The sequence below is a fragment of the Bubalus bubalis genome, chromosome 9, assembly GCF_019923935.1.
Source record: "Bubalus bubalis isolate 160015118507 breed Murrah chromosome 9, NDDB_SH_1, whole genome shotgun sequence".
NCBI lineage: Eukaryota > Metazoa > Chordata > Mammalia > Artiodactyla > Bovidae > Bubalus > Bubalus bubalis.
This window is the reverse complement of record NC_059165.1, coordinates 66,567,924-66,580,409: the sequence shown is the minus strand read 5'-3', so window position 1 is coordinate 66,580,409 and position 12,486 is coordinate 66,567,924. Positions and strand designations below refer to the sequence as shown.

The window sequence follows — 12,486 nt, the reverse complement described above, 5'->3', positions numbered from 1 at the left end:
AACATGAGAGGAAATCTATAAATGAATAAATAGTACTTTATCTGCTTAATGTGAACAATATGTGAAATCTTAATAGAAAAACTTTCTTCTCTAATATATGCATCAATGGTCACTTAACACTTATGAAATACTGTTTTTACCTGAAGAATAACGAATTGCCAGGATAAGATTAAAAGCTGTGTTAATAGTTCTTCTTATCAACAATCTCATGCTTCATGAGGATGTTCTGATATATGCTAAGTAATAAGGAAAAGCCATTTAAAAAAAAAAAATAATAAGGGAAAAAAGTGGAGGTTTAAAGACAGAGTGGAAAACTGTAATATACCAGTGTCAGAAAAGCAGGAATGAACTTAACTACCTGGATCATAAATGTATTATTCAATTATAATTCTTATAAAATACAATAAAAACGAACACTGTGTGAAACTAGTAAATCCTAAGCAGACACACCTGTTCCCCATCACTGTCTTCACTGCTGCTTAGCTTTAAGTCATCTTTTAGCATACTAGAAGGAAAAGACAGAAAGGATGATTATTTGGGGAATTTCATCATGGCATAGCACAGCATTAGATATTCAACAATAATTCTAGAAATAATCACCGTGGTAGCTGAATATTTAATTGAAAAATAAAGAAAAGACTCAGTAAGTCTTACTCTGTCTGGTTTGGTTTATATCCAGAGTAAAAAACTGAGAAAGATGAAATTTAACAATTTCAATTTTGGAAGCTCTAACTTTTCCATAAGTAAAATATTCATCTTTGTTTTCTATAAATAAGTTACCTGCCACAAACTCCTATACTCACTTCTGTTATCTGTAATTTTTCTCTAATTGCAAATACACAAACTCATTCATTATTAAAACAAATTACCATACTCACACCCAACAGTCCACTAGAGGAATATGACTCTCAAAAAGAAGGAAGATAAAATGAAAACATCAGCAATTCTCTTTCACTATCCCCAGTGTTTTATGAAGAGATATGTACACTTGGGTAATTGTGAAAACCAGAACACACAAAGTGCTAGTTCGTAAATGCCTTGCTATGAAAGATGAGTGCTCTTTGCAGATGTACAATTTTGGGCAAGAACCTTGGTCATACAAGAGAAATAACCATATACGAATTAAAAATAACTCCAGAGTCCAAATCTTTCTTAATCAAAATTCAAATCAACTATTTAAAAAACACAAATAAATACTTTAAGTTAACAGTTCCTGGAATTAGTTTTTAAAAGTAAAATTATAGATTTAAATTTTCCTTAAGGCCACAGAATCAAAATCAAAATTAAAAGCTGAGTAAGGAATCACAAAACACTCCTTGCCTTTTTATAAGAAAGGAAAAATTAACACAAACCTTAGGGAAAACTAGAAAATGTTTGATTTCTATTACCACTAGTTACATTACCTTTCTTCTCAAAATTTCCTGACAGTCTCCAATCAATGGAAAGGAAATCTTCTTTCACTCCTACTACTACTAACACTCTCCCCTCAAAACTTAATCTGAGTTTCTAAATCTGATCCCAAGTTCAGAGTTTCACATAAACGACCATGTTGATACAAAGTAACCAGATGATTATAGAACTATGAAATCTATTCTAAGGATGACCAAATAAGTGGGACAGATAAAAAGGTCTTCTTTTGGTCAAGGTCTCAGTACATCTCTATGACTGATTTCCTATTAAGAAATGTGCTTACTCTGAATTCTCTCAGCCCTTATGATTTAATAATGGCAGGTCAATGAACCTGTTTACACATATGAATATGTCAAAGCTTTTACCATACTGCTTAAGGTACTGGATGCTCTTGTTCCCTCAGAAACCAAAGTAATCTGCACATATATGGTATGCTCCCATTGGTTTTCTGCACATGAATAAATATAATAAATAGGAATTTACATAATTTGAACTCTTCAACAGTCAGGTGAAATTTCTCGTATTCATGTATTTTCATTCTCACTCAATTCCTACTATGTTCAGCTGAAGAGGCTGAGGTTATCAGTATAGACTGTGGTTATACTGGTTATTCACTTTCTTTAGAATTTTGTTTCAATTACTGGATTAACTTGTGGTCTCAGGAATTCAGTAGTAAGTTCATTCTTTAAGTTGGAATTTATTATCATCCACTATACCACTCTACTACATTTTGATACATATTTCTGGGTCTACCTATAAAATAAAAGTAGGAAAACAACACGGACAGTATGAACTATGCTACTTTAATATTCTAAATTTTGTGGTCAAATGGAGGGTTTTACTAAGAAGAATCCTGTATTTTTTTTACGCGTTTTTTTGTTTTTTTTTTAAACAAACTAGCATCACAAACACTTCTGAAAGATAAGAAAAAAGTGTAATCATAGAGCAGGGGTATGTAAACTATGGCCCCACAAGCCAAATCTAGGCCTATTTTGTAAAGAAAGTTTTAACTGGAATATAACCACACCCATAGTCTCTGGCTGCTTTTACAACAGCAAAACAGTACAACAGCAAAATTGAGTAGTTGAGACAGAAACCATCTGGACCCTAAAGTCTAATAAAATATTTCACTATCTGGTCCTTTACATAAAAGTTTGCCCACCCGTGCCTTAAAAGATTAAACACATATTTCTAAGTGTTCTAGATATCCAGATACTACAAGTTAGATTTTGAGCAAAAAAAAGACAAACATTAAACTTATTAAGCAATAAACTTACGATTTAGACTGGTGTGCATTTGAAGTTTTAGAAGAAGGATTATATCTTTCTGGAGCAAAAAAGAATGCAGACATCAGCAACTATAGTATGGCTATTTATATTTTAAAATGTCTATCTATATAACCTCAAAGAAATAAAAACGATGGGATATAATTCTTCATCCATCAAATCGGTAACACTTTAATGTACATAATATGAAATATTGGTGGAAACAAGCATGTCACATGTTATTGGTAGGACTGTAAATTCATACAATCTTTCTGGAGGGCAATTTGATAATATTATCTTACCAATACTGTAAATGCACATATCCACTGACCTAGCAATTAAAAGGAAATGAATTTACACTACATCTAGAGGAATACATACACACAAATAAACACTCACACAGTTTATTATAGCATGGTTTGCAACAGCAAAACTGGAAACCAATGCCCATCTACAGGGATTAGATAAATACATTAGGATAGTTTCAACAATATAACACATTTTTGCTTTTAAAAAGAATGAACTAGAGCTTTATATTGATATTAAAAAAAAAAGTGACAGTGTTAGTCGCTCAGTCGTGTCCGACTCTTTGCGACCCCATGGACTCTAGCCCACCAGGCTCCCCTGTCCATAGGGATTCACCAGGCAAGAATACTGGAGTGGGTTGTCATGCCCTCCTCCAGGGGATCTTCCCAACCCAGATTGGGAAGATCCCAATTGGTTGATTGACTGACCTGGTTGGTTGATTCCCAACCAGGGATCAAAAACCCAGGTCTCCTGCATTGCAGGCAGATTCTGTCTGAGCCACCAGGGAAGCCCATACTGATATAAAGACAGTTCTAAAATAAATTAAGTGAAAAACACAGGTAATAAAGAGTAGGTGCAGCTTATGGCCCCATTTGCCAATAGTTAGCTATGGGCAGAGAGAATGGGGGAAGAGGAGTAGAGGTAAGGAGATACTTTTAAAAGATTTTAAGAGAAAATGAATACTTTCTGGCCTACAGGTAGTTATTTACTATGTATCTATAATGCTGGGTCCTTTTTTCCTATCTGTAGCTTTAAGACAGAACAAAGAAATAGTTACATAAGATTTGTTAACCTTAAAAATGGACCTCTGCTTTAAGATCACTAAAGTCAACAAACTAAGGACTAAAAAAGCTCCACATTTTAATCTCTCTAAATAGCTTATTACCAGAGTAAATATACCTGAGAAGTTACTGCTCTTGGCAAAAGAACATTTGTTTTTTTTTTAGAGAGCTTTATGGTGAAGTCCCAACATTTGCAAGGTTCCTGACCTTACCACTACCAATTCATACAGCCATCAATTCGTGGAACCACAATGAAACTCCCCAAAGCTATCTTCCCCTTAAGTTCTTCTGAGAGGCCAAGAGAGTGGAGGTAGACAGGGATTTTGTAGCAGACATCAGACTTTCCTCCCAGTGAAAAAGACCCAGAAAGAATAGTATGGCTCTTGGGGATATGAGGTGGCCATCAAATTGAACTCATGAGCTCTGAACTATTAGTTCAAATACTTAATAAAAATAGCTTATTTTGATACAGAGTGATTTATAATTCTTCATTTTTGAAGCTAAGATTCAGTTCAACCCATTACTAATCATCAGATCATAAATACTGGGATAAGATACACAAAAGAATTATTAAAGAAACATATGATATGACCACGAGAAATGAATGTGCAATAAACAGCTTAATATAAAAACCAAGAGGAAAAGAAATACTCACTTTGTTCTCCAGGGCCAAAACTGGACTGCTGAGACTCCTGAGAAAAAGAGACATAAAATTATACAGTGACATTAAGAGAAAAAGTTTTATTAGAGAAAAATACTTCACATTAAACTACTCAATTCCAACTAATTCAAAGGAAGATTCTGTTGAGTTACTAAGAATGCATAAAAGACAAAAGCAAAAGCAAAAACAAAACAAAAAACAAACAAAAAAAGAATGCATAAAAGAAAAAAAAACACCAAAAGAATTAATGATTCATCTGATCAACTTCACCAATTCAATGGTCAGTAGTAGAGCTTCCCAGAGCTTAATACAGAAAAGTACCAATCTATGAAACAGTCTTTCTTTTATCATTTGTTTTTAGCAGCATCCTTGGCACTCATATCGTAATTTAATTCTTGGTCTTAAGAAAATGTTATTTTTTAAAGAATACTAATAATGATATATTAAAGTGAAAATAGTTATGCAAATTATATATACTCAAAACATACCACTATTATGGACTAGTAACCCCTTCACAGTTATTCCCATGTCATTTTACTCCCCCTCCCTGCTCCCAATATCTTATAATTAACAACCTGAGGAAGAGATTTGCCATACTCATTTTACATACTGCTTTGTAAGCCCTATACTAGCACTGTGTCTGGCACTCAGCAAGCATCAGTAAAAAGAAAGCCAAAATGTCCAGGAAAGAAACTTTTCAAACTCAACTTTCAAGATGAGAACAGCTATTTCACAAGTGCAAGTTGTACATTTTTCTAGGTTAAGTCTGTGGTACACATTGCAGTACACTAAGATCACACAAACATCCCTATTCTCTTCAAAAGCTTACTTAAAAGTATAATCTTCTAAGAATGACAGAATTATCTGTGAAAGAGAAATCCAAACAGTATCAAAGCTAAAATATAGTTTTGCTTTTTAAAAATACTTTAAACCTACATCAACTGTCAACTGATTTTCAACAAGGGTGTGAAGACCATCCAACACAGAGAGAAAATCTTCAACAAAAGATGCTAGGACAAGTGAAGAGTCATACGGAATGAAGTCGGCTCCTTACCACAGACAACCTGAAATAGCTTGAAGAGCTAAATCTAAGAGATAAAACTACAAACTCTTAGAAGAAAATGCAGTGCCAAATCTTAATAACCTTGGATTTGGCAAAGAATTCTTATATATGACACCAAAAGCACACGACATGAAAGAAATAGATAAATTGGATTTCATAAAAATTAAGAACTTTTGTGCTTCAAAGGATACCATCAAGAAAGCGAAAAGACAACATACAAACTGGGGAGAAAATATTTTCAAATCATATATCTGATAAGAGACTGGTATCTACAATATATAAAAAGCTGTTATAACTCAATGCTGAAAGTCAAGTAACCCAATGAAAAAATTGGGAAAAGGATCTGACTATACATTTTCCCAAGAAAGGTGGCCAGAAAGCATATGAAAAGATGTTTGACTTCATTTGTTATTGGGAGGAAATACAAATCAAATTGACAATGAGATATCATTTCATACCAAGATGACTAGAATCAAAAAGACAGATAACCGTAGTATTGATAAGAATGTGGAGAAACTGAAAGCCTAATGGGAAATACTAAATGGTACATCTAGCTGTTTTGGAAAACATTCTGGCAGTTCCTCAGATAATTAAACATTAGAGTTACAACATGATCCAGTAATTCTGCCCCACGTATAACCGAACGAAATGAAAACATGTCCACACAAAAAATTGTGCCCAAAGGTTTACAGAAGTATTAGTCATAGTAGCCAAAAGGCCAAAACAACCCAAATTTCCATCAGCTGTTGTTGTGTTAGACAGTCATGTCCGACTCTTTGTGACTCTGTGGATTGCAGCCCACCAGGCTCCTCTGTCCCTGGGATTCTTCAGGCAAGAATACTGGAATGGGTTGCCATTTCCTTCTCCAGGGGATCTTCCTGCCCCAGGGATCAAACTTGCGCCTCTTGCATCTCCTGCATCACTAGGGAAGCCCTCCATCAGGTGATGAATGTAGAAACAAAATGATATATCTCTAAACAATGGATTATTATTTGACCATAAAAAAGAATGAAGGAACTGATACATGCTACAACATGGAAGAACCTTGAACATTATGCAAAGAGAAAGAATCCAGTTGCAAGAGATATGCAATATATGATATGATTTCATTTACATGTAATGTCCAGAAAGGGGAAATCAATACAGAGGACATATTGGTTGGGTAGGACTGGGAGGGGAACAGAAGGAAAAAGGTTGATAGCTAAATGGTAGGGAGGTTCCTTTTGAGGTGATAAAAATGTTCTAAACATTAAAAAAAAATTATTTTTGGCCATGCCACATGGCTTGTGGGATCTTAGTTCCCAGACCTGGGATTGAATTCGGGCCCTTGTCAGTGAAAATGCAGAGTCCTAAGCATTGGATCACCACAGATTTCCCAAAATGTTTTAAAATTCATGGCTATAATGGCTGCACATATCTATAAACATGCTCAAAACCATTTAACTGTATACTCTGAATGGGTGATTTGCATGATATGTGAATTCTATCTCAACAAAGCTATTCTAAAAAAGTCTTTAAATACATCAGTGACCAAGAGGTCATTCCTGTGAATCTTATTAAAAATGAAAAGAAGGATTTCCCTGGTGGTCCAGTGGCTAGGACTCTGCGCCCCCAATATAGGGGGTCTGGGTTCAATCCCTGGTCAGGGAACTAGATCCTGCATGTCTCAACTATGACCCAGCACAGACGAACAAAACATTTATTTTTTTACATGAAAAGAATTCTCTACCCAGCCTTGAATGACTAATTGTCTTATACTCATTTACCTGGTAAATGGTCTAACAGTTTAATAACCTAAGCTTTTAAGTAGTCTCTTGATTCCTTTTTCTCACCTCTGACAATAGTCAGTCAGCTAAGTGACCAAAAGCAACTGGAGGGACGTCCCTGGTTGTTCAGTGGTTAAGACTCCATGTTTCCAATGCAGGGGACATGAGTTTGATCCCTGTTTGGGGAATTAAGATCCTATATGCCACACAGGTGGCCTAAAAAAACACAAAACCTATAAAATAAATAAGCAAATATGACTGGATTCTGTCTAGACCATCTACTTACATGCAAGCCCTTCTCCTCTACATCTGTACTGCAAAGACGTGGGTTCTCACTTTTCTTCATTTACAATGGTCATCTAATGGATCTTCCTGCAGCCTCTAGTTGACCTTTCTAAAGTCCAAGTCTTAGTATATATCATTAATACTCCCTTATTTTTCACAGAGCGTACAATGGCTCTTCCTTTTTCCTAAGGCTGAAACCCAAACTCCTTGATACACATTCACTCACATATCTAAGTACTGGAAAGACACAATAAGCAAAAACTGACATGGCCTTTGTCTTCATGGAACTTAATATCAACGAGTATTTTTGCAACTACTCATGCAAATCAAGATAAAATAGCAACTGTGTTAAGTACAACAAAGGGCAAATGCTTGCACAGTATTATAAAGTAATATAAAAATAACAATTCTATTATTATTATGTGTGTGTGCATGCACGTGTACATGAGAAACAAACATACAGATACACATACACACATATACCCCTGACCAAGAAAATGAGCAAAGGCTTCCCTGAGTTGGTACTGCTCAGGATGAAATTTGAAGGATATGTAGGAAGTAGACTGGGAAAGGATGAGAAACATAAGTGTTCAGGGTAGACAGAAAAGCATGTGTAAAGGCAAGAAAGAATAGGAGCATAGCTAGTATAAAGAACTTCTAGGCAGCCCATGAGAGGAAAATGTATAGAAGGAAGAGGGTTAAGAAATTAAACTCAGGACCAGAGAGGCTAAATCACATAGCTGATTTTTATAACCATATTAAAGATTTGTGTGTTTGTGTGTGCAGTTTACTACGCTGAAGAATTATCCAAGTACATCTGCATACTGTGATTACTTTGGCTATTAAGTAGAGAACAGCTTTGAGAAATCTAGAGTGGAAGTAAAGATATTTTTGTCAGGAGATAACTTCAGTGGTGCAAATATGAGATGACCACAGCTTAAAGATACTGGTCTCCAAGCTTTTTTGATCATGTACTCCCCACCACTAAGACATTTTTGCATTTGTATCTCCCAAATATGTGTGTGCTCAGTTGCTCCTGACTTTTGTGGCCCGTCAAGCGTCTCTGTCCATGGAATTTTCTAGGCAAGAATATTGAAATGGGTTGCCATTTGCATTATTAACTAGTATATATTATGTAAGACCAAAATATTAAAAATTTAAAGGGCTCGGATAAATAGAGTAATTTTAAAATTGTATTTATCAATGGCAAAAATGCTTTCCTTACATACACACAAAAGTACAGTCTGACACTAAAACTGGTTTGATAATTGTTCCACTGGGTATCACAAAGACACAGCTAGACAAATGGAAGAGATGCTATACTGACTAAATCATGATACCAAAATTTCAATCTTGCAGATTAATATGCAAAAGTTTCTGTTGAAATTTAGCTAACAGATTTCCAATGGTCACTGACACAAAACAATTTCTCAAGAAAATAAAAGGTTATGGTTTAGTATTTTTAGGAAATGGGTTCAAAACTCACTGAAGTTAGAAAATTCTGTTTCCAAGTCTTTAAAGCTTGCACATATGACAATCATCATAGTTTTTAACAACAATAAAAAATACAGGATTTCCCTGGTGGTTCAGTGGTTAAGAATCCACCTGCCAATGCAGGTGGCCCAGGTTTGATCCTTCGTCCAGGAAGATTTCACATGCAACTTAAGCCCCTATACCCTAGAGTCTGTGCTCCGCAAAAAGAGAAGCCACAGCAATATAATGAGAAATCCATGCACCACAACTAGAGAAAGTCTGTGTGCAGCAACAAAGACCTAGAGCAGCCATAAATAAATAACAATGGAAATACATAGTGATGACATTATTTTTAAAACACTGCCTTCCTAACTTGAGGCAGTTACTTTTTCATTCATTGTTAGGACGTCACTTTTATTCTAAGAAGAGGGTTTAATTTATTATTATCATTTTAAATATGCTATGAAAAGATCTAATCTATTTGGGACTTACATGTGAAAGAGAGGGAGGGGAAAGGGAAAAAGGAAGGATGGAGGGAAGGAGAAGAGGGAGGGAGGGACAGAAAGGAAGGGAAAGTGAAAGTGAAGTCATTCAGTTGTGTCCAACTCTTTGCAAGCCCATGGACTGTAGCCCACCAGACTCCTCCATCCACGGAATTTTCTAGGCAAGAGTACTGGAGAGGGTTGCCATTTCCTTCTCCAGGGGATCTTCCCAACCCAGGGACTGAACCCGGGTCATTGCAGGTAGATGCTTTACCGTCTGAGCCACCAGGGATGTATCTAAATCACTTTTAAGTGCACCAACTCTTATTGTCATTAAACAAATAATCAGTGAACTTCTGGGTTAATATAAAAAGTATTTGGGAGTGCCACATCAGTTCTCCATGAAGGAACGGGGAGGAGAAATTATCTATACGTTAAGACTTAACTTTTCTCTGTTATAACTTTCTTTGAGTGGTACACACACACAAATAGCTTTTCAAGTATTTTATAACTGAAGTTACCAGGAGCCTGGTAGCTCAGATGGTAAAGAATATGCCTGCAATGCAGAAGACCCAGGTTTGATCCCGGGGTCGGGAAGATCCCCTGGAGGAGGAAACGGCAACCCACTACAGTATTCTTGCCTGGAGAATTCATGGACAGAGGAGCCTGCAGGCTACAATCCATGGGGTCTCAAAGAGTCGGACACCACTAAGGGACTAACACACACACACCTAACTGAAAAGAGAGGCAAACAATATCTTAAATTGATACTAGTACTAGAAGCACCTACACTTTCATTCATCTATATAGAGCTAACTTTGTACACTGCATGATTTATTCTAATACTTGTTTCTTAAATCTTTAGTTTTGCTTTCTTTCTTTCTTTTCTTTTTAGTTTTGCTTTCTAAGTCTGTTTCAACAGTGTTTCCTGACAAAGGAATGCATTTTAGTCTGTTTTCTCTGTGCTTTCTTTGTACTGGATTTCAGTCATTTTCTTTGTGATAAAAAGACCAAGTTTTTAATCAAAGGGACAACACTGGGAGAAACAACAAAAGAAGTTTTTAATAAAATTTTATTAGACTTGATTTATGTTAAAGGTTGTACTGCTGCTGCTGCTATTTAGTCGCTTCAGTCATGTCCGACTCTGTGCGACCCCATAGACGGCAGCCCACCAGGCTTCCCCATCCCTGGGATTCTCCAGGCAAGAACACTGGAGTTGGGTTGCCATTTCCTTCTCCAATGCATGAAAGTGAAAAGTGAAAGTGAAGTCGCTCAGTTGTCTCCTACTCTTCGCGACCCCATGGACTACAGCCTACCAGGCTCCTCTGTCCATGGGATTTTCCAGGCAAGAGTACTGGAGTGGGGTGCCATCGCCTTCTCCAAAAGGTTGTACTGAATACCACATAATTCAAAATGTCACTAACAAATTATGATGCTTTCATCATTTTATCAGTTACTATCTCAAGGTATATGCTATATACACCAAAAGCAAGATTAATGATAAAAATGCATGTCAAATTACTGCTGATAATCTGGATTTTTTCTTATTTTTTCTGCTTATGGCATCTTTGTTTCTACTACGCAGTGGCAGATAAAGAGCTCATACTTGGAGAAGGACAATCTCAACTTTGCTATTTACTTGTTTGGTCAGAAAAGGATTTGTGTGTTATTTTCTTTTGATAGTTTCACTGCAGGTATGTCTTTTAATAAAGCCATTTGTGCATTGGTGAAGATTAGCTGAATTAAAATCAGTTAACACAATCCATATAATCTTAACAAAGCACACTTAAAACTGCAATATGCCACAGCTAGGAAGAACAAATGAACAAGAATAACTATCAACTTTTCCATATTGAAAAGACCTAAACTTCTCTTTGGATACCTCACATACCAGACATAAAATGTGATCATAAAATGTGAGGGTTTGATTCCTGTTCAGGGAACTTAAGATCCAGCATGTCACGTGGTGGGGCCAAAAAAAAAAAAGCAAAATCCTGTAAAAGCAACCTAGCCAAAGCAACAATCAGTAAGTAGCTAACTGAGCTGTTTCAGAAAAACAAAAAATCGAAACACAGTTCAGTTCAGTTTGGTCGTGTCCAACTCTTTGTGACCCCATGGACTGTAGCAGGCCAGGTTTCCCTGTCTATCACCAACACCTGAAGCTTGATCAAACTGTCCATCAAGTCGGTGATGCCATTCAACCATCTCATCCTCTGTCATCCCCTTCTCCCCCTGGCTTCAATCCTTCCCACATCAGAGTCTTTTCTAATGAGTCTGTTCTTTGCATGAGGTGGCTGAAGTATTGGCGCTTCAGCATCAGTCTTTCCAATGAATATTTAGGACTGATTTCCTTTAGGATGGACTGGTTGGATATCCCTACAGTCCAAGGGACTCTCAAGAGTCTTCTCCAACACCACAGTTCAAAAGCACCAATTCTTCAGTGCTCAGCTTTCTTTATGGTCCAACTCTTTCACCCATACATGACTACTGGAAAACCATAGCTTTGACTAGGTGGACCTTTGTTGGTAAAATAATGTCTCTGCTTTTTAATATGCTGTCTAGGTTGGTCATAGCTTTTCTTCCAAGGAGCAAGCGTTTTTCAATTTCATGGCTGTAGTCACCATCTGCAGTGATTTTGGAGCCCAAGAAAATAAAGTCTTTCGCCGTTACTACTGTTTTCATTGTTTACTCAGGTAAACAGAGTTACCTGAGTATATATTAATATATCTAAATTCAGTCAACATTTATCGAATATCTATTATATGCCAGAAATTATTCTATTGGTACCATCTAAATGGCTCAGTGGTATATCTACAGCACCAAGAACACTGCCAAGGATTGTTCAAAACATACAGTTGAATATGAGTAAAGGTAGTCAAAAGCTTTAGTTCACTTCAAACTATTACTGGAAAATCTACCAACTTATCCCTAAGCACACTCATTCACTCTGCTTTCCCTCCTGTGAAAAAGAATGACATAATTGTGCTCTGTGT

General features: G+C 36.2%; 1 protein-coding gene across 4 annotated transcripts in view; it reads right to left on the bottom strand.

Annotated features, from left to right (window-relative positions):
• The window catches only part of AFF4 (AF4/FMR2 family member 4), an 85,588-nt gene that overhangs the window by 27,919 nt on the left and 45,183 nt on the right, over positions 1-12,486 (bottom strand). For all 4 annotated transcript variants that reach the window (XM_025292704.3, XM_025292705.3, XM_025292706.2 and 1 more), the window contains 3 exons: positions 4,419-4,455; positions 2,688-2,736; positions 451-505 (listed from right to left, as the gene is read on the bottom strand). In XM_025292704.3, the coding sequence (XP_025148489.1) occupies positions 451-505; positions 2,688-2,736; positions 4,419-4,455 (141 nt within the window). The remainder of the gene's footprint in view (positions 1-450; positions 506-2,687; positions 2,737-4,418; positions 4,456-12,486) is intronic.